The 23,367-nt window shown below is 39.6% G+C and overlaps 1 protein-coding gene across 2 annotated transcripts in view; it reads right to left on the bottom strand.

The window, feature by feature from the left end:
• Positions 1 to 23,367, bottom strand: part of LOC126353887 (ATP-dependent RNA helicase SUV3 homolog, mitochondrial) — a 79,432-nt gene that overhangs the window by 6,050 nt on the left and 50,015 nt on the right. For both annotated transcript variants that reach the window (XM_050003091.1, XM_050003090.1), the window contains exons 11-12: positions 18,313 to 18,512; positions 18,064 to 18,179 (exon numbers count right to left, since the gene is read on the bottom strand). In XM_050003091.1, the coding sequence (XP_049859048.1) occupies positions 18,064 to 18,179; positions 18,313 to 18,512 (316 nt within the window). The remainder of the gene's footprint in view (positions 1 to 18,063; positions 18,180 to 18,312; positions 18,513 to 23,367) is intronic.

Below are 23,367 nucleotides of genomic sequence, written 5' to 3'. Positions count from 1 at the left end.
GTACTGATGATCCCTTCAAAAAACAACCTGTCACTCAATATTATCCACTTCTTGAATGTATTAATCAGCTACTTCGACAAGGTTATGTCTTCCTAAAACCATGCCCTGAAATGAGGCCTCTTCTGTTGAACATTTTGCCCGCCACACCTCGAGCAGATTTTCGTTGGCTCCCAATATCTAAAATACCATTCTCAGAGCCTATGCTCCTTCTGCACCCATTTCCCTGCCCTACGGCTTCAACCCCTGTGACTGTTCTGTCTGTAAGACTTTCCCTAGGCACCCTCCTACCCTGGGAAAACATACTATCAAAGCCAAGCCACCTGTGATACATCACATTGTTGTCTACCCACATATATAGTAAACACCACTCAACATTTTACATCGTTATGATTACAATAAGTCATCAGTTAGAATGAATGGGTGTCAGCAGAGGGTCTATAATGGTAAAACACAATATCCTGCTGCTAAGCATGCTCTACAACACGACAGTTGTTACCTTGGTGTCTGTTTTACCAAATGGGCCATCTGGATTCTTCACCCAGGTGCCATTTTCTCAGACCTCCACAGGTGGGAACCATCATTGCTACATGTCCTTGGTTCTCTATCCATCCACCTGTTGTTAATTTTCAATAAATTCTTCAGTCTCTGCTTTTTTTCTCAGTAACTATTCCTGTCTTCACTCCCTTTTAGTTTTCTGTATCTTTTATTTTCTGACCTGCCTATTTTTTCCCCCAGCCCCCTCTACAATACATAATTTGCTTAGCTTCCCACTCTTTTCTGCATGCTGTGTCATTTCTTCCATCAATGGTCACATGCAATATGATAGTTGCAGCATTTTTATTATTACTGCCATTTGGTGGTTGATGATGCGGTGGAGTTTTCGTTTTTATCAGCCCACGTAACAGTGTAGAATTTATCTACAGCTATTATGTCTAAGATATTGTACTTTATACTGGTCAAAGCAAGTAAACACAACACACTATTAATTTTGATGTAAAGTAACAAGATAACAAGAAAATAAAGGACACTGACTAGCACTGGTTGAGTCTGTGAAGGAAAATAATCAGCACTCGATCCGTTATTATCCCAAATAATTGGCTTCCTGGTGCTGTCTTTATCATTATAACACTTGGCTAATCACAATTCAAACAATTAAATATGTAAAATCCTATTATTGGAACAGTCAGAAGATCAAGTGCTCATATTGAATGGAGAAAACTCAAAACAATAGCAAGTACAGTGGTGTAACTCCCAAATATACTACCTCAACTGTCAACACAGTGATGTCCCTGCTTACACCAGGAACCTGTGCTGCTAACTATATAGTTGCTATGCAAGTCACGAATTACACTATCGGAACACAACTCACTTCTAGGCTACCAGGTGTTTACTTTCATTTTATTTTTTATTCTTATTGAGATTTTTACAGTTCTTATAGTACAGAATATTATGTCCAGTTCCTTTGTGTTGCCAAATTATAGCTGCTGAAAAATGAACAAAACTGATGGTACTACATGAGAGACAAGTGAAAGATGCAGCCATGAACAGAACGGCAGTCGTCCCACATCATATTCACGTCTTCTGTAACTGCCAATGAAAAGTCTTTAACTCACTACATGATTGTAAATGCATATTTTTGCATTTCTACTGATTACATTGTTCAAGAAACAATATAAAGAAATAATGTCATAGTTTATGTAGCAATACTGGGTTTGATTCCTACATCTTCCAGCAGTAAGGCTTTGCTGTTTTGTTGCAACCAATTCAGTGCACCACGAAGGAATTATCTGAATGGCATGGAAATCGGTAGAGCTGATATACATGTTGTTGTTGTTGTTGTTGTTGTGGTCTTCAGTCCTGAGACTGGTTGATGCAGCTCTCCACGCTACTCTATCCTGTGCAAGCTTCTTCATCTCCCAGTACGTACTGCAGCCTACATCCCTCTGAATCTGCTTGGTCTATTCATCTCTTGGTCTCCCTCTGCGATTTTTACCCCCCCACGCTGCCCTCCAATACTAAATTGGTGATCCCTTGATGCGTCATAACATGTCCTACCAACCGCTCTCTTCTTCTAGTCAAGTTGTGCCACAAACTCCTCTTCTCCCCAATTCTATTCAGTACCTCCTCATTAGTTATGTGATCTGTCCATCTAATCTTCAGCATTCTTCTGTAGCACCACATTTCGAAAGCTTCTATTCTCTTCTTGTCCAAACTAGTTATCGTCTATGTTTCACTTCCATACTTGGCTACACTCCATACAAATACTTTCAGAAAAGACTTCCTGACACTTAAATCTATACTCGATGTTAACAAATTTCTCTTCTTCAGAAACGCTTTCCTTGCCATTGCCAGTCCACATTTTATATCCTCTCTACTTCGACCATCATCAGTTATTTTGCTCCCTAAATAGCAAAACTCCTTTACTACTTTAAGTGTCTCATTTTCTAATCTAACTCCCTCAGCGTCATGCGACTTAATTCGACTACATTCCATTATCCTCATTTTGCTTTTGTTGATATTCATCTTATATCCTCCTTTCAAGACACTGTCCATTCCATTCAGCTGCTCTTCCAAGTCCTTTGCTGTCCCTGGCAGAATTGCAATGTCATCAGCAAACCTCAAAGTTTTATTTCTTCTCCATGGATTTTAATATCTACTCCGAATTTTTCTTTTGTTTCCTTTACTGCTTGCTAAATATACAGATTGAAGAACATCAGGGAGAGGCTACAACCCTGTCTCACTCCCTTCCCAACCACTGCTTCCCTTTCATGTCCCTCGACTCTTATAGCTGCCATCCGGTTTCTGTGCAAATTGTAAATAGCCTTTTCGCTCCTTGTATTTTACCGCTGCCACCTTCAGAATTTGAAAGAGGATATACATGTAAAGACAAAAACCTAACTACAATTTCAGAAGAAATGGACGATTTATTCACAAGAAAGAGTTTCACAAATTGAGTACGTCAATAATGCATTGGTCTCTAGCCTGGAATCTCAGTGACTGGAGTAGAATTGTTTACAGTGATGAGTTCAGCTTTGAACTGAGCCCTGATGACTAGCGAAGATTATCTGGAGACACCCTGGACAGCAGTGAGATACAAACCTGGTTGTCGCCCACCATTCCAGCCCAATGAACAGGAGTGATGATCTGGGGTGCCATTTCTTTTCATAAGCAGGACCGCTTTGGCTGCATCAGCGGCACCCTTACAGCACAGCAGTACGTCAATAATATTCTACACCCCGTTTTGTTGCCCTTCATGGCAAGCCATCCTGGGCTTATATTTCAGCAAAATAATGTCTGCCCACACAGGGCAAGTGTTTCTATGCTTGTCTTCGTGCTTACCAAACCCTATCTTGCCCAGCAAGAACACTAGATCTCTCCCCAATTGAGAATGTTTGGAACATTATTGGCAGGGCCTTCCAACCAGCTTGGGATTTTGTCAATCTAACACACCAAATGGACAAAACTTGGAATGATATCCTTCAGGAGGACATCCAGCAACACTATTTATCAACACCAAGTTGAATAACTGCTTCTATAAGGAGCAGAGGTGGACCAACAGATAATTGACTTGCTCAATTAATAAAACTCCTTTTCTTGAATAATTAGACCGAGCGAGGTGGCGCAGTGGTTAGCACACTGGACTCGCATTCGGGAGGACGACGGTTCAATCCCGCGTCCGGCCATCCTGATTTAGGTTTTCCGTGATTTCCCTAAATCGCTTCAGGCAAATGCCTGGATGGTTCCTTAGAAAGGGCACGGCCGATTTCCTTCCCCATCCTTCCCTAACCCGAGCTTGTGCTCCGTCTCTAATGACCTCGTTGTCGACGGGACGTTAAACAGTAATCTCCTCCTCCTTGAATAATTCATCCAGTTTTTCTGAAACTGTTATCATTTGTTTGTCTGCACATGTATATTTCCATCCCATTAATTTAAGAGTGTACTTCATATTCTATGCTGTTTACTTATCTTGGGTTAATAAGACTCATTTAGACATGCTGGTTCAAAGGATGGAAGTCATATGCAACGTGTACAAGTTTCTTCCTGACAAAGAGGATACCAAGAGAGACAAACTCTTTACAGCACTGCAAATAGCAGGAAGCAAAGACAAGTGGTGTTTTACTTGGAACAGTGCAGAGAAAAGAAGCATGAGGAATAGAACCCCATGACACTGCAAATAATTTTCAGCCCCTAAGGATAAATTCTACTGGAAATTGATCTATTAGGGAATAGATAACTTCTAGGAAGCTGTTGCTTGTTACACTGTTTAATAATTTTATGATAAAGATTAATATCCTACATGGTGAAAATTTCAGGTATCATACAAAAACCTGTTACGTGACTTTCAAAAGAAGGCCACCTGTGAATTTCACAGGAAGCATCATTATTACTTCAAATGGCTGTTTTGATACTCAGTTTTAAAATATACTCAATAGTAATTTTTATAACAGATTGATTAAAAATCAATAAATTTTCATAACTTTTCTTTCTTCTTCCTTTTGTTTTTCCAACCTTAAAAACCCAGTTTTCTCATTCCTATTAGTAATTTATCAGTTTCTGGACGAAGAGCCCCTGCACATATTCTGATTGTGCTGTCATGTTTGTTGAGTTTAGTTTCATTCCTCAAGAAGTTTGGATCTACATAAGGGAGAAGTGTTCTACACCATTTTCCATTTTAGATTTACTTCTGCTATATGAATTTGCTGGCAAGTATTGCTTCACCTTATACCAACATACGCAGATGAGATTTTCCTTCAATTTTCTTTTGAAAGTGCTCAGTTTCCTTATGCTCTTTATGATATTCTGTTATAAAATGAGCTACTTGCATTACTAGTGTCCCTATCAGTCATCTGCAGCCATTTGCTGCTGATATCGTAATTATATCTAGTTATTCTTGTGTTGTTGTCATGAAACTATCTGTTTAAATATGCTGCACAATTTACTGTTAAAAGGAGTATTGTCTCATATATGTTCAAACTTGGTACACTTAATATTTTAAATTTGTTTTTGCAAGGTTCCCATGGTGTTAAATTTCGCAATGAATCTGATGGATTTCTTTAAGTTTTAAAATTCTCTGAATATTTACTCTTGTTGCTTCTCTCTATATTGGCATACAGTACAATACGGGTGGGAAGATTAGTCCAAAGTACATTTTTAACAAGAATTCTGCATTTATTGTATAGGGCATTTTCTTCATTAAGAATATATCTGTACTATTTTTTTTGCACACGTTATCGAAGTGGTTTTGTCATGCTAGAAAGTTGTGCACCTGTATTCCCAGATACCTATTACATTTCATTTCTTCTAGGTCTGCGACCCCAATGTCGAGAAAGAAGTCCTGCACACTGACAGTTCTGTTTGTTTCAAATCTTGAATATGTTGTTTTCTTCCTGTTAACCAACAGATTTTTTCTCTAAAATATCTTTCTGCCATTTGCATGTTCTCACTAGCCTTCTTTTCAGGATCTTTACTGAGTCACTACATACTAGTAAAGTTGTGTCATCTACAGACATAACTACTTTTTCACTTACTGCAGTCAGAATGTCATTTACACTGAACACTGAAGAGCCAAAGAAACTGGTACACCTGCCTAATAACGTGTAGGGCCCCCACGAACACGCAGAAGGGCCGCAACATGACATGGTGTGGACTCAACTAACGTCTGAATTGAAATTACAATTAAATCCAGACCTTTAACTGCTTACAGGCGTTGATAAATATCAACGGGGATAGCTGAAAATGTGTGTCCCAACTGGAACTCGAACGCGGGATCTCCTGCTTACATGGCAGATGCTCTATCCATCTGAGCCACCAAGGACACAGAGGATAGTGCGACTGCTGGGGCTTATCTCTGGCACACTCTCCGTGAGACCCACATCTCCAACTAACTGTCCACACAGTACATTTGTGGTGCCCCTGCCTACTACACTCATTACTCGTGCCAGTCAATCTACCAATTCCCGTAAGAGTTCGGGCAATGTGAGTGCATTCGGACATGTCCGAAAGAACAGATACCACCTTCATATAGATACGGCTTACTGGCCAATGATCATCTTCAGTGCGGATGCACTCACATTGCCTGAACTTTTACAGGAATCGGTAGATTGACTGCTGTGAGAAGTGGATATAGTAGGTAGGGGCACAACAAATGTAGTGTGAGGACACTAAGTTGGAGATGTGGGTCTCACAGAGAGCGTACCAGATACAAGGCGTGTTTTTTAAGTAAGTACCGTTTTGCCACACAGCACTGCAGTCGGCATTCTGGGCATGCGCATGGGTACCTAAGTCTGCTGTCTACACACTGATGCCATTACAGTCTGATTCTTCCTTGTTTACGTAGTGTACTGAGTGTTTAAGATGCCTCCGATAATCGTGAGTCCCGCCGACTGTGAAGTACAGGCAGTTATAAGATTTCTTAGCGCTAAAAGCCTAAAAGTAATCGATATTCATCGTGAGATCAGTGCAGTTTACAGAAAAAACATTATGAGTGATGAAATGGTAAGACAGTGGGTGAGAGCATTTAAAGATGGCTGCACAAATGTGCATGCTGAACAATGGAGTGGGCACCCTTCGGTTGTTAATGAAAGTTTGGTGCAGGATGTGGACAATAAGGTGAGAGAAAACAGCCGCATTACCATTTCCACCTTGCGGGACGACTTTCCTAATGTTTCTCATAATGTTTTGTACGGTACTGTGACCGAGCAGTTGAATTACCAAAAATTGTGCGCACGTTGGTTACCGAAAATCTTGACGGATGTGCACAAAACCAAACATTTAGACAGTGCATTGACTTTCCTTGAGCAGTATCACAATGACGGTGATGATTTCTTCAGCCAAATTGTTACGGGCGATGAAACATGGGTGGCCTACATCACACCAGAATCAAAGCAACAGTCCATGGAATGGCAACATTCAGATTCACCCAGAAAAGTGAAGTTTAAGCAAACAATTTCTGCCCAGAAAATCATGTGCACAGTTTTTTGGGACAGAAAAGGAGTATTGCTTGTGGAATTTCTGCCTCGTAAAGAGACAATCAATGCAGCAGCTTATTGTAAGACATTGCACAATCTGCGCCGTTCAATTCAGGACAAAAGATGTGGCAAGTTGAGCAAGGGCATCGTTTTGCTGCAAGACAATGCCCATCTGCATGTGGCGAATTAGACCAAAAATCTCATCACATCTTTTCGATGGGAAACTCTAGATCATCCTCTGTACAGCCCAGATCTTGTGCCCACTGACTACCATCTGTTCCTGCACTTGAGGAAACACCTGGGCGGTCAGTGTCTTCAAGACGCTGACAAAGTCAAAACAGTGGTGATGCAGTGGTTAAGTCAGGCAGCAGATTTCTATGAGGAGGGTATTCAAAAACAAGCACAATGTTATGACAAGTGCCTCAATATTGACGGAAATTATGTAGAAAAGTAGATTAAGGTACAGGCTTTCATGTAAAAAGAAAATTATTGAGATATCTTAGCACGTCTTTTTTTAATTTCAAAATGGTACTTACTTAAAAAACACACCTCGTTAAGTCCCTGCAGTTGCACTATCCACTGTGTCCTCAGTGGCTCAGACAGATAGAGCATCTGCCACGTAAACAGGAGATCCTGGGTTCGAGTCCCTGTCAGGGCACACGTTTTCAACTGTCCCTTCTGATATCTGTCAATGCCTGTAAGCAGCTAAAGGTCTGGATTTCATAGCAATTTCATTCTTCGAAAGCTGCAAGCTCACCAATGGTAACTGTTCTTTCAGACTGCTGGAGGGAACTGACACCATGAATCCTTAGGGCTGTCCATACATCCATAAGAGTATGAGGGGGTGGAGATCTCTTCTGAACAGCATGTTGCGAGGCATCCAGATGTGCTCAATAATGTTCATGTCTGGGGAGTTTGGAGGTCATCAGAAGTGTTTAAACCCAGAAGAGTGTTCCTGATGCCACTGTGTAGCAATTCTGGACATGTGGGGTGTCTCATTGTCCTACTGGATCTGCCCAAGTCTTTCGGAATGCACAATGGACATGAATGGATCCAGGTGATCAGACAGAAAGCTCATGAAAGACGTAAAGCTTTGTGTAGTGCAGTTATCAAGGGTACACGAGTGGGCCCTCGGCTCCAAAAGCCATATTGATAACATTTTGTTGAATGGTTCGCACGCCGACACTTATTGATGGTCCAGGCTGAAATTTGCAACAATTTGTGGAAGGGTTGCACTTCTGTTATGTTGAACGATTATCTTCAGTCATCGTTGGTCCCGTTCCTGCAAACCTTTTTCCAGCAGCAGTGATATTGGAGACTGATGTTTTACCAGATTCCTGATATTCACGGTACACTCGCGAAATGGTCGTATGGGAAAACCCCCACTTCATCGCTACCTCGGAGATGCTGTGTCCCAACGGTTGTATGAAACTCACTTTTTTTTGGTCATCAGTCTACTGACTGGTTTGATGCGGCCCGCCACGAATTCCTTTCCTGTGCTAACCTCTTCATCTCAGAGTAGCACTTGCAACCTACGTCCTCAATTATTTGCTTGATGTATTCCAATATCTGTCTTCCTCTACAGTTTTTGCCCTCTACAGCTCCCTCTAGTACCATGGAAGTCACTCCCTCATGTCTTAGCAGATGTCCAATCATCCTGTCCCTTCTCCTTATCAGTGTTTTCCACATATTCCTTTCCTCTCCGATTCTGTGTAGAACCTCCTCATTCCTTACCTTATCAGTCCACCTAATTTTCAACATTCGTCTATAGCACCACATCACAAATGCTTCGATTCTCTTCTGTTCCGGTTTTCCCACAGTCCATGTTTCACTACCATACAATGCTGTACTCCAGACATACATCTTCTTCCTCAAATTAAGGCCGGTATTTGATATTAGTAGACTTCTCTTGGCCAGAAATGCCTTTTTTGCCATAGCGAGTCTGATTTTGATGTCCTCCTTGCTCCGTCCGTCAATGGTTATTTTACTGCCCAGGTAGCAGAATTCCTTAACTTCATTGACTTCGTGACCATCAATCCTGATGTTAAGTTTCTCGCTGTTCTCATTTCTACTACTTCTCATTACCTTCGTCTTTCTCTGATTTACTCTCAAACCATACTGTGTACTCATTAGACTGTTCATTCCGTTCAGCAGATCATTTAATTCTTCTTCACTTTCACTCAGGATAGCAATGTCATCAGCGAATCGTATCAATGATATCCTTTCACCTTGTATTTTAATTCCACTCCTGAACCTTTCTTTGATTTCCATCATTGCTTCCTCGATGTACAGATTGAAGAGTAGGGGCGAAAGGCTACAGCCTTGTCTTACTCCCCTCTTAATACGGGCACTTCGTTCTGGATCGTCCACTCTTATTATTCCCTCTTGGTTGTTGTACATATTGTATATGACCCGTCTCTCCCTATAGCTTACCCCCTACTTTTTTTCAGAATCTTGAACAGCTTGCACCATTTTATATTGTCGAACACTTTTTCCAGGTCGACAAATCCTATGAACGTGTCTTGATTTTTCTTTAGTCTTGCTTCTATTATTAGCCGTAAAGTCAGAATTGCCTCTCTCATGCCTTTACTTTTCCTAAAGCCAAAGTGATCGTCACAAGCATATTCTCAATTTTCTTTTCCATTCTTCTGTATATTATTCTTGTAAGCAGCTTCGATGCATGAGCTGTTAAGCTGATTGTGCGATAATTCTTGCACTTGTCAGCTCTTGCCATCTTCGGAATTGTGTGGATGATGCTTTTCCGAAAGTCAGATGGTATGTCGCCAGACTCATATATTCTACACACCAACGTGAATAGTCGTTTTGTTGCCACTTCCCCTAATGATTTTAGAAATTCTGATGGAATGTTATCTATCCCTTCTGCCTTATTTGACCGTAAGTCCTCCAAAGCTCTTTTAAATTCCGATTCTAATACTGGATCCCCTATCTCTTCGAAATCGACTCCTGTTTCTTCTTCTATCACATCAGACAAATCTTCACCCTCATAGAGGCTTTCAATGTATTCTTTCCACCTATCTGCTCTCTCCTCTGCATTTAACAGTGGAATTCCCATTGCACTCTTAATGTTACCACCGTTGCTTTTAATTTCACCAAAGGTTGTTTCGACTTTCCTGTATGCTGAGTCTGTCCTTCCGACAATCATATCTTTTTCGATGTCTTTACATTTTTCCTACAGCCATTTCGTCTTAGCTTTCCTGCACATTCTATTTATTTCATTCCTCAGCGACTTGTATTTCTGTATTCCTGATTTTCCCGGAACATGTTTGTACTTCCTCCTTTCATCAATCAACTGAAGTATTTCTTCTGTTACCCATGGTTTCTTCGCAGCTACCTTCTTTGTACCTATGTTTTCCTTCCCAACTTCTGTGATGGCCCTTTTTAGAGATGTCCATTCCTCTTCAACTGTGATGCCTACTGCGCTATTCCTTATTGCTGTATCTATAGCGTTAGAGAACTTCAAACGTATCTCGTCATTCCTTAGAACTTCCGTATCCCACTTCTTAGTGTATTGATTCTTCCTGACTAATGTCTTGAACTTCAGCCTACTCTTCATCACTACTATATTGTGATCTGAGTCTATACCTGCTCCTGGGTACACCTTACAATCCAGTATCTGATTTCGGAATCTCTGTCTGACCATGATGTAATCTAATTGAAATCTTCCCGTATCTCCCAGCCTTTTCCAAGTATACCTCCTCCTCTAGTGATTCTTGAACAGGGTATTCGCTATTACTAGCTGAAACTTGTTACAGAACTCAATTAGTCTTTCTCCTCTTTCATTCCTTGTCCCAAGCCCATATTCTCCTGTAACCTTTTCTTCTACTCCTTCCCCTACAACTGCATTCCAGTCGCCCATGACCATTAGATTTTCGTTCCCCTTTACATACTGCATTACCCTTTCAATACCCTCATACACTTTCTCTATCTGTTCATCTTCAGCTTGCGACGTCGGCATGTATACATAAACTATCGTTGTCGGTGTTGGTCTGCTGTCGATTCTGATTAGAACAACCCGGTCACTGAACTGTTCACAGTAACACACCCTCTGCCCTACCTTCCTATTCATAACGAATCCTACACCTGTTATACCATTTTCTGCTGCTGTTGATATTACCTGATACTCATCTGACCAGAAATCCTTGTCTTCTTTCCACTTCACTTCACTGACCCCTACTATATCTAGATTGAGCCTTTGCATTTCCCTTTTCAGATTTCCTAGTTTCCCTACCACGTTCAAGCTTCTGACATTCCACGCCGCGACTCGTAGAATGCTATCCTTTCGTTGATTATTCAATCTTTTTCTCATGGTAACCTCCCCCTTGGCAGTCCCCTCCCGGTGATCCAAATGGGGGACTATTCTGGAATCTTTTGCCAATGGAGAGATCATCGCGACACTTCTTCAACTACAGGCCACATGTCCTGTGGATACACGTTACGTGTCTTTAATGCAGTGGTTTCCATTGCCTTCTGCATCCTCATGTCATTGATCATTGCTGATTCTTCCGCCTTTAGGGGCAATTTCCCACCCCTAGGACAAGAGAGTGCCCTGAACCTCTATCCGCTCCTCCGCCCTCTTTGACAAGGCCGTTGGCAGAATGAGGCTGACTTCTTATGCCGGAAGTCTTCGGCCGCCAATGCTGATAATTTATCAAAATTTAGGCAGTGGCAGGGATCGAACCCGGGACCGAAGACGTTTTTGATTATGAATCAAAGACGCTACCCCTAGACCACGGGTCTAGGCTTCACTTAAATATTGATAACCTGCCATTGTATTTGCAGTAACCGATCTAACAACTGTGCCATACACTTGTTGTCTTATATATGCTTTGCTGACAGCAGCGCCATATTCTGCATGTTTACGTATCTCTGTATTTGAATATGCATGCCTATACAAGTTTCTTTGGTGCATCGATGTATAAAAAAGATGAGCATTATTTCCAGATTCAAATTTTTATCTCTGTACACTGCTACCCATCTTCAACAAAGATTTTTCATAATATCTGCAGATTCATGTCTTATGCCATAGCAATGCAGTTTTTCTAGAAGCATTATGGATACAAACTATCAAAAGCTTTCGAATGATCTAGGTATATACCAGATACTTCCCACTGATCATCCAGCCTCAGTTATGTTTGTCATGAACTTTGCCACAACAGTCTTGTTGAGCTCCATTTTCTAGACCTATGCTGCGCTTCATTTAAAATATTTTGCTTCTATATTAAGTTTATTACTTGGTCTTTAATCATTGTTTCTACTATTTTAGAAAGAAAAGTTTTGATGTGTCTATAGTTTCCCAGATCTCCTTCCCTTTAACCCTCCCTTTAAATGCTGGTCCCAGTTCGATCCTTTTTAAGCATTTTGGAAATACTCATTCCTTCACAACTAAATGAAGAATGTCAGAGATTTTGCAAGATATCTGGAACACTGTTTAACTAGTTTTGCTCATATGCCCTACGTATTTTTATATTTTGGTGCTTCAATCATTTCTCAAGCTTCCAATTCATCTGTTGGGAGTAGGTGCAAACTCATAGACACCACTTTGGGACTTCCCTGCTCTCTGGTACTGTTATGTTTTGTTTTACAAGTTTGTCAAGTAAAGCTGTGTAGTGATGATAGAAACTATTAGACACTTCTCATGAATCTGCAACTTCTTTACCCTCCTTGTCAATATTATATTTGTATCCTTCAGGACATGATTCTTTTCTTTCCTCTTTTATATATGTAATTCCAGGCTGTTTTAGAGATGTCAGAAGAACTTTATATTTCCAGTTTTTGGTTACAAGCCTTTGGATTTTCTTATCATCATAGTATATGCTTTTTTCTTGCACTTGTAAGAATCATGACTGGTCTGTCCTTTATCTTTCTAGTGATTTTCATTTTTAATTTCCATGGTGACCCATTCCTTGTTTGGTTTACCATAACAGTTCTGTGCACTTAATGACAAGCTACATTTATGTGGTGTCTTAATACTTCACAAAAAGATTTCCAGCTATTTTCTGCAGTATCCTCTATTTATTCATACCATTTATCTGCTTTTAGCAAATTACTAAGTTTAGTTTGTCAAAATTCAGCTACTACATTTGCTTCATCTTTTATATCATCTGACCATACAATTGTTTGTCCACAATGATCTGTGATAACAGTATTCACAACTTAAGTTTCTGTCTGTCTATACATGGTCTGTTTATGTGCTTGATGCTTATGTACATTTTGTTGTTCCTTTATGGCTCACGTCCCTGCAACAGACCTATATGCAAGAGCTGTCCCATACATACTCCCATCACTACTTACTCAAGTCTGGTCACAGGTATCTCCTATCCCATCAAATGCAGGGCCACATGTGAAAGCAGTTCTGAGATCTACAAACTAAGCTTCAACCACTGTGCTGCTTTCTATGTGGGCATGACAACCAACAAGTTGTCTTTCACTAAATTGTAGACTTTCACGGCCGGAAATATCATGTCCATTATAATTATCTGGGCTGTTATGCCATGGTCGGTTGATGAATTTTGTCTCAATTCCCAATGTTGGAATTGAGACAAAATTCATCAACCGACCACGGCATAACAGCCTGGATAATTATAATGGACACAAGCTGTCTTTCCACATGAAAGGTGAGCAACAAACTGTGCCCAACAGACGTCTGGATCACTCAGTTGCTAACATGCTGCCCAACACAATGTGCTTCACTTCAATGACTGCTTCACAGCCTGTGCCATCTGGATCCTTCCTACCAACACTAGCTTTTCTGAATTGCACAGATGGGAACTCTCCCTGCAATATATTCTATATTCCTGAAACCCACTTGGTCTCAACATTCACTACTCCCTGTCCCTCACTTACCTATCAATTTCCCTACTCCCACACCAGCACTACCCAGCCTTCTATTCCACCAATGCCCACTGGTCCCCCCCCCCCCCCCAACTGTCCTTTCTGCTCAGCCCCCCCCCCCCCCCCCGACTCTCTCTCAAACCACTCAACTGTATCAAACCTCTCTACCCTAACCCCCTGCAGGCTCCCACAGCCACAAGCAGCACTACAACTTCCCCCACCTCTATCCTGCTATACCTCCCCCTCCCTATCCCAGCCTCTTCCTTGCAGCCGTCACCCACAGAATGTGTTCCCATTGGGCACAGCTGCTATAAGCACTGTGACCTCAGCAGGCAGAGACAGTGGCCAGGTGTGTGTGTGTGTGTGTGTGTGTGTGTGTGTGTGTGTGTGTGTGTGTGTGTGTGTGTGTTTCTACATTAAAAGAAGCCCTTACATCGGAAAGCTCAAATGTATAGTTGCCTATCAACTTCCAGTAAATGGTTTTCAACATTTGAGATATGTGACTGACATATGCCTACTAGAAGTCATCCCCCTCCCCCCTTTGATTTTTATTTCTACTGCTGCAACTTCAAAGCAAAATTCTGTGTAATTGGAGATCTACTGTGGAGTGTAGTCCCCTACCTTGCTCTCCATATATCTTGCTACTCCCTCACTTTCATATTTCTATTTCATCTCATTTAGACTATGCTGACTGAAGACCCATTGCTGATGTTTGCTCTGCTGTTTCCAATATCGATGTTTGCTCTGCTGCTTCTAAATTTTCCACTGCTGCTTCTGGTTCTACTGATGATGCTGCATGTCGTAGTAATGGTTCACATGCTGGTGTTGATGTAACTTCTTCCTCAGTAGGTGTGACCATAGATTCTTCTTCCTTATATACTGCTGGTGTATCCTCTGTTTCTTTTGGAATTGGCAGCAAATCTGTTGCAGGCAGAGCAATTTTTATGTTGGTGTGCATTCCAGAAATTTTTATCACCTGCAAAATTTCTTAGGTCAGCATTCCTTTGTCTAGGAGGTTACTGTGTCATCCATATCTAGCAAAATACTCTCTGACAGAACTAGTTACTTCACTGAGAGTTGTATGTACAAAACTACTAAAAATCTTTCTGATTTTTCAGTTTGTGCAATGATTTGTCTATTTACACAAGAATTTTCAATAAAGTTCTCTCCATGGGAATACAACATAAACCTTCGCTTGAGAAATATTTCATAAAAATTCTCTCAGTGCCCCTACTGCAAGGCTAGTTTTGCATTTACACACATCACTTAACCCTGCAATTATGACACAGTTAACACAATTGCAAGGAGGAGAGAATCCATGTTTTCTTTGTACTAAAGTCGAGGCTGGCACGTAGGGCTAATGAATGCTGAATCATTCATTTAATTGTAATTTAAATTTCTTTATGAACTGACAGATATAATACTATATATGGCTACAATATACATTATACTTCTCTCAAAAGCGTATCATTAGTAATAGAGAGGTTGAGCACAAGAATCTGGGTAATACTTTTTGTTGACAACAAATGAAAAGTGTTTTAATGTCATTTAACTGAATGTTTCCTTCTTCCTTCCTCTCTCTCCATTAGTAGGCCTCCCTCGTTCCCAGTTTTTGTGAAGCTGCAGAATGTATGTGGTTTTTCTTCAGCCAATGGATCTGCTTTTATTCTTTCCAGATCCTTTTATTCAGCTAACGTGTACTTAAGATTTTATTTAGCTAATTTTACTGTCACAGTGATCTTCACATATGAATTAAGTGTACCTGTGATCCATCCAATGCATATCAATTGGGCAACTAGTTTCATCAAATTGTCCCCAACACGTGCCACTGTATATTTTATCAGTGACTGTTTCCACTGATTGATTGGTAGGGGTGCAATCAAATAAGAATGCATCTTCATGCCTTTATACAAAGTAAAAATATGTCACATTTGTTTACATGAATGAAAAACTGTCAATCCCTGTACCAAGTAACTGTAGCAAGTACTACCCTAATTTACAGCAATTTTCAACAGTGTAGGAAATGACAAGATTGCTACTTACTCTAAACAAGTCACGCCAAGTTACAGACAGGTACAATTAAAAGACACTCACACGTAGCTTTCAGCCACAGCCTTTTACAGTGAAGAGACACATACACACACTGCATTCACACACACAAGCAAGCACACCTCACGCACACACAACTGCCAACTCCAGCATTTCGGGCTCGAATGCTAGAGTTGGCAATTGTGTGCTTGCTTGCATGAGGTGTGCTTGCTGCTTTGTTTGTTTGTTTGTGTGTGTGTGTGTGTGTGTGTGTGTGTGTGTGTGTGTGTGTTTGTGTGTGTTTACTGATGAAGGCTGTGGCCGAAAGCTACATGTGAGTGTCTTTCAGTTGTGCCTGTCTGCAACTTGATGTGTCTTCTTTACAGTAACTAGCAATCTATCTTTTCCTACACTGCTGATATTCCTACCTGGAGTTTCCATTGTTTGATCACAGCAATTTTTGATATACATCAGCATCCCCCCACCCCAAAACAGCCCCAAGAAGACTTCAACAAATTTCATTAATTATTAGCTATCTTGTGTACTGTGAACAGTAACAGTCCCCAGGGCATGCTCACAGCTTTCTCTTCTGACATTTTTCCGCCATGACAATTTTCCCCCATTGTGGGCAATATATAGAGTTTTGTTTGCAAGAAAGTCCTCATTCCATTGAAAAAGATAGTCAAATATTCCATAAGCTCTATTTTATCCATTAAGTGACAGCATGAAATTGTACTGTATCACTTTGGGAAGTTAAGGAACAGATTACCAATCTGGACATTTCTATCTACAGTCATATTGATCTGATGAATAAAATTTGCTAGCTGAGTTTCACAGAGACACTACATTCAAAATGTGGTGTCATCACCAAACACCACACTTGCTAGGTGGTAGCCTTTAAATCGGCCGCGGTCCGGTAGTATACGTCGGACCCGCGTGTCGCCACTATCAGTGATTGCAGACCGAGCGCCGCCACACGGCAGGTCTAGAGAGACTTCCTAGCACTCGCCCCAGGGAGAGGGGGAGGGAGAGGAGAGAGAGGAGAGAGAGACGAGGGAGGGAGGGAGACACAATCTGAGTAATTTGTGGCCACTCAGTGGACCTGAAAGGTCCGTTTTCCACGAGTGGCTTTCTGGTCCACAACTACTCAAAGTGCTTACACCTTTTATGCTTGCATTTAAGTCAGAAATCAACCATGACAAGAGTGTGTTATTCTTGTCAAGCTCTCTCCTGTTGTAGAAAAAGATTTTGCGCTGCTGTGTCTACTTAATGTTAATCATGTTGTTTGTTTTGTTTTCGTGGCACGCTTAAAAGTTACACTGGTATTTTTTTTCCTACTAGTGTTCTCCTACAAGAGGGACAGTATATCTGAAAGCAAAAAGTATTTGCAGTTTAAAGAGAAAACACCAGCACTATGCATAAATAAGAATGTAAATAAATGTGTTTATCGAATAGTATTTCAACAGTGAAAACATCAGAGTCATTGAACAAGAGAGAGAATTTTTGTTGTTATTTGGCACTTAGCAAGAAAACAAGATACAATATATAAACCAAACGGATGCCATTTACTGTGTTCCACATATTGTCTTGTGTGGTTGCAAGTATATACTTTATCCAGCAAATAAATGTGTATCTTCTGAAAAGTTTGTATGACATGTTTCCTATTTTTTCAGTTCTCAGCAGTGAGAACAATTTACCACAGAAATTTTGATAAGAACTTCCACTATGACTTCTGCTTTGATCATTAACTGTCATTGACTGCTCCTACATTTTGTTACCATATTTCAATTTTTCTGTAAAAAGGACAGTCCCTCATGATTTCACTTTCACCAGTAAGATGCTTTAACTACGCAGGAAATTTTTGTTCTCACTTGTAAATGAAAATGACCACCCAAACAGAAGAGTATGGGAATAAAATGCCGGAGGCACTGCAGTAGATGCACTTGTCTTGAGAGTCAACTGAGACAAGAAAGCCACTAATGTATAAGGGGGCTAAAGGTTTGTACAAAATCTGTTTCATGCAAAGAGGATGCTCTAGATTCAGTTGGATACTTCTTGGCAACAAACCATCACATTAATTTATAACATAATTTATGCATGTTTGTAAATTTTTGAGGTAGGTGTCAATTTTGATAAAACCTTTCTGGGCTGTAGGCCATGTCTTTTACAACACAGAAGATTTTATGGAAAAGTAATTTTGTCTCCATTCTCATACCTGACTCCATTCTTTTTTCAGCTCCTGAAGCATACTTGGTGTAAGCAGACCTTGTGCTAGTAGCCTTTCTGTTAGTTTTCCATGACCCATTAATTGAGAACTCCCACTTTTGCGCCCTAAAACAACGTAAAAAGGCTATAAAACAAGGTACGTAATAGCAGTTTCATTCACACAATTGTTATTGTCACTACACATATAATCAACACTTAATACATAATTTGAATGAAAGTAAAATAAACATATACATACCCCGTAAATATGAATGCTTCTGTTGATGAATAGCGAAGTCATCTTCATCTGCTGCTGCAACAGAGCCACTGCTCACAGATGTCTCGGAGTTTCGAAGCAACCGTGTAAGCTGGAAAACACCTTCCTGGATGACAGCATCCAGTTCCTTTTGAATGTCTCGAACGAGCACAGGATCAGGAAACAAGTCCATAAAGCGATAACTAGAAAAGGAAAAGATTTCTCAGTGAAGACCTTAGCAATTCATGTGCACCAACACACACACACACACACACACACACACACACACACACACACACACACACACACGAGTCCCCTTGTATTAATGTTCCAAAGACCAAAGACCACATATAAGAATTATTAGTTACCATAAAGACAGGCACAATTAAAAGACACACAAAATTGTGCCTGTCTGAAACTTAATGTGTCATATTTACAGTACGTAGCAATCCAATCTGTTTTCCTATATTTTTGTATTATCTATTTTCCTACCTCGAGTTTCCATTATTTGATATGAGAACTGTTCTCCAACTTGAGTTTTATGCCTGAAAATATCTTTAAGTTACAATGTAGTTTGCACTACATGTTAAGCTATAAAGCAACCTGCTATGCACTATATGAGTAGTTCGACAATTCAGGGAAACAAAGGGCTTACTGCTTGCAATAGTTTGTGAGTGTAGGGGAGGACAAGAGGAGTTCCACATGCTCAACAAGGTTACCAGTTCCCTTACTAAACAATTGGAGATTATTGTGTTCCAAACATTAAAAACAACAATGTAGGAAAAGACAGATGCTACTTACCATAAAGAAGACATGTCAATTTGCAGACAGCCACAATTAAAGGACATTGTGCCTGTCTACATCCTAACATGTCTTCTTTACGGTAAACAGCAATCTGTGTTTTCCTACATTGTTGATATTCCTACCTGGAGTTTCCACTGTTTGATTTTTGTAAAACATTAAAAAAAGTACACTCAGGTATCATAAATGTTGCATCTTCAAATGGGACAACCCTTCCCATGACTTTAAGCAACTAAGTTTATAATTACACTCACTCTTTCCCAATCTCACTCACCTCCACCCACATGTTTAAATTATCATAGTAACTGCAAAACACTGTAATTTTGCCAAACACTCAAAAGTTTTTTTTAAATATGGATAATACAAGATGAAGCCTAAAATAGTAATGAGGTTTCTACATTTTACAGAATCTTAAATCTGCACCACATTCATCTCATTGTCACCTAAAATGGAGCACAGTTCTGCATGTAAATTATTTGTAAATCAAGTAAATTAAAAATATGATAACAATGGCTAAAATCTCTCTCTCTGCAAAATGCTCTGGCATTATCAAGTGCTCAGGTAGAGTTCAGAGACAAAAAAAAACTAGGAGAATGGAAGAAAGCAGGAACATTTGCCATTAACTTTTCTTGCTCTCTTTGATTGTACATCGAGCTTTGGCCATTGCTGCCTGAAAGACTAGGTTTTCGCTCCTGGTCTGTATTTAAACCTAATAGTGTAATATTTAAACTGCTTGAGAGTCTCATCTCTGCTGTGTGTCACCTATCACTGCAACAGTCTATAATGCTTGACAATCAAGGTGCATAAATCAGTGGCATGGTGGTAGTGGATGCCGTCCCAGTGTAAAAAAAAACACACACACACACAGCCAACTGGCAGCATGGAGTACACCGTGCTCTGCTGATAACCAATTCTGCTAGTATCTTTCAGAAACTTCTCCATCTGATAGAGGGATCCAGAGTGACAAAAAGTCGCTCGAATGTAGTTTATCACTGACTTCCATCTAAGCATAATCTGCAAGGGCTAGGGAAAAGGTCTCTGGCTGAGGATGATCCAATAGCACTGCTGAAATGATTATGTCTGCCACTGCTGAGAATACATAGCTTCTGAGAAATCAAGATGCTCTCTAAAACATGACACCCAGGGCAAAGAGAGAATGAGCTCTATAACAAATTGCGATATCGTAATCTCCCATTAGTAACACAGTAATCCTTCGTTCCACATTAATTTTAACAGCACCTGCTTAAAGGTCAATAACAACATGTATCCAATAGTATGTATTATTTTCAAACATAGCAACTCCTCCTTTAGCACTTTCTCTTGCAAGGTTATCTTTGCTATGGTGAGTATAGTCACTTACATATAGGTCTCACTGGGTTTAAAACACGCTTTTGCAGACATACACTATCTGATCAAAAGTGTGATGTCACTTGTGCTGGAGTGCTGTTGAAATTGCTCTTCAATATTTCATAAAGTTTTAGACATCAGTTACTTATTTTAAAGTTTATTTGTGTTAATGTTTGCTGTAAAAGTAACTTATTAGTGGAGTTGCATTAATCTGTCTTCCTTCCTTTGTCACTGACTTGACTGGTCTATTATTCGTGAGTGTGCTTACATCCTTCATTAAGCCTCACGCCTCAGTAGTGTGTTTACATTTTGTGGCGTTCACTGCAGCTGTAGAGGGTATAAAGCTCAGTACTGACAAATTTATTTGTGCTTTGTTATACAGTTATTAAATTTAATAATTTTCAGTGGTGTTTCATGTCGTTTGTGGTGAAATAATGATTTAACAAACTTTTGGAAACATTCGCTCACTGTGTTTTTTAGCTTTCTTGTTGTTAAAGTTGTTTAGTAAATTTAATGCTTCAGTTTTCAACTGACATTTCTTATTATTGCTACTGAAATATTTCAGTAAAATTTTCATTCAGTGTTTTAACTTCGTTTAGTGTTCCAGTGGCTGTTTGAATTTTTTGGTTTTAGCTAATAATTTTGTGAAGTTTTGTTGGTATTGGTATTAGCTGTGGTGTAGTAGTATTAATACAAGTAGTTGGTTTCTTAGTAGATAGAGAATTTCGAGACCACTGCTGTTAGTCCTATAAATAGTTCTACTGGGGTAACTGAACTTTGGTAACGTAGATGTATAGTTTTTTCAGTAACTGTAAAATTTTGCCACGAGTGAGAAGTGTGGGCTCTGTTGTAGGTTTGTGAGTAGTGGGTTACGGTGTGGGATTTGTTCAAAGTATTTTCATTGGGAGGAATACAGTGGGCAAGCCAGTGGGCATTCTAGCAAGATCCTCTCCTGGGAAAGCAGAATGTGTAGTTTTTAAATTGAAGTCAACTGATAGGCATACCTGCTTAAATGAAGTCCCTCTAAGGGCTCACCTTCTGAGGATGTAATGTTTCCAAGTAGAGAAGGAATTATCATATTTCATCAAAATATAAGAGGTAATAGAGATAAAGTTAGTGGCCTGCTTATAGATGTTGACTCTGAAATTATTGGTATATCAGAGCACCACTTAAATAATTCGACAATCCACAGGCTTCCTTTACCAGGATACAGATTAGCTGGCTGTTTTTCAAGGAGTTCCTTGCGGAGAAGGCACGTGGCTATGTATGTAAAAAACAGTATTCCATTCGAGCCCATAGACGTATCATGACATTGCACTGAACAGATATCTGAATGTTGTGCAGGGGCAGTTGAATTTAGTGAAACTAAATTTCTAATTGTTGTTTATAGGTCCCCTAACTCTGACTTCAGAGCATTTCTGCTCAAGCTAGAGATGGTTCTTGATTCACTTTGCAGGAAGTACCAGCAATTAATTATATGTGGTGACTTTTATATTAATTTTGTGTATGATTATGGAAGAAAAAGGATGTTGGTAGATCTCATAAATTCATATGATCTGATGCATATTGTGTTTCTTCCAACTAGGGTGCAGGGGAACAGTAGCATAGCCATAGACAATATTTTTATTCATTCTTCATTACTAGATGGGCATTCTGTCAGTAAAAGGGTGAATGGCCTTTCAGACCATGACACACAAATTTTAATACTAAAAGGCTTTAGTACTCGAAAAAATTTCATATTTAATTACAAACTATGTAGAAAAGTTAATTCAACAGCAATAGAGAGTTTTTTAAACCTTGTCAAGGAACAAGAGTGGCTGGATGTTTATAGTGTTTATAACATAGATGATAAATATAATGCTTTCCCTAACACATTTCTCATGCTCTTTGAGAGTTGCTTTCCATTACAATGTTCTAAACAGGGCACTAACAGTAATAGGCAGCCTGGGTGGCTGACTAGTGGGATAAGGATATCACATAAAACAAAGCAAGAATTGTATCGAAATGTAAGAAGTAGTCACAATCAAGCTACAGTAGCCCATTACAAACAGTATTGTAAGGTGCTTAAAAATGTTATTTGGAAGGCAAAGAGTATGTGGTATGCAAATAGAATAGCTAATTCAGAGGATAAAATTAAAACCATATGGTCAGTCATGAATGAAGTGTCTGGTCAGCAGCACAAGGTCGACGATATAAAGTCAGTCTGCAGTGAAAATATTTCTGTTACTGATAAATCAGATCTATGTACAGTATCTAACAATCATTTTCTGAACATTGCTGGTGAATTAAATAAAAATTAAGTTTCTACAGGGAATCATATAACTCTCTTGGCAAATGTCTTTCAGAGCTTGTCTGAAATACTCCTCTGTGATACAGACAGGGGGAGATTGAGTCAATAATTAAGTCACTGAAGACTAAGAACTCTCATGGTTATGATGGAGTGTCTAGCAGAATATTAAAGTACTGTGCTGCACAAGTTAGCCCTGTATTTAGCCATATTTGTAATTTTTCCTTTAGGGATGGTCGGTTTCCTGAATGATTAAAGTACTCAGTAGTAAAGGCACTTTATTAAAAGGCAGAAAAGGATAATGTAGAAAATTTTAGACCTATTTCTATGGCATCAGTGTTTGCTAAAGTTATTGAAAAGGCTGTGTATGTAACGATAAATGATCATTTTAGATCACATTATTTGCTACCAAATGTACAGTTCAACTTTAGAAGTTGTTTAACAACTGAACATGCTACATTCTCTTTTCTCTGTGAGGTACTGGATGGGTTAACCCTTTATGGGTCATGGTACAGTAGTGTACCACTACTTTATATATATCAGTTAGCAGAGATCATAAAGATATATCAAAATATTAAAACATGGAGAAAGTTGTCTTTTAATTTTTCCGCTATAAAGGATTA

This window comes from Schistocerca gregaria, chromosome 3 (genome assembly GCF_023897955.1).
Source record: "Schistocerca gregaria isolate iqSchGreg1 chromosome 3, iqSchGreg1.2, whole genome shotgun sequence".
In the NCBI taxonomy this organism is placed as follows: domain Eukaryota; kingdom Metazoa; phylum Arthropoda; class Insecta; order Orthoptera; family Acrididae; genus Schistocerca; species Schistocerca gregaria.
This window is presented reverse-complemented; position numbering and strand designations above follow the sequence as displayed.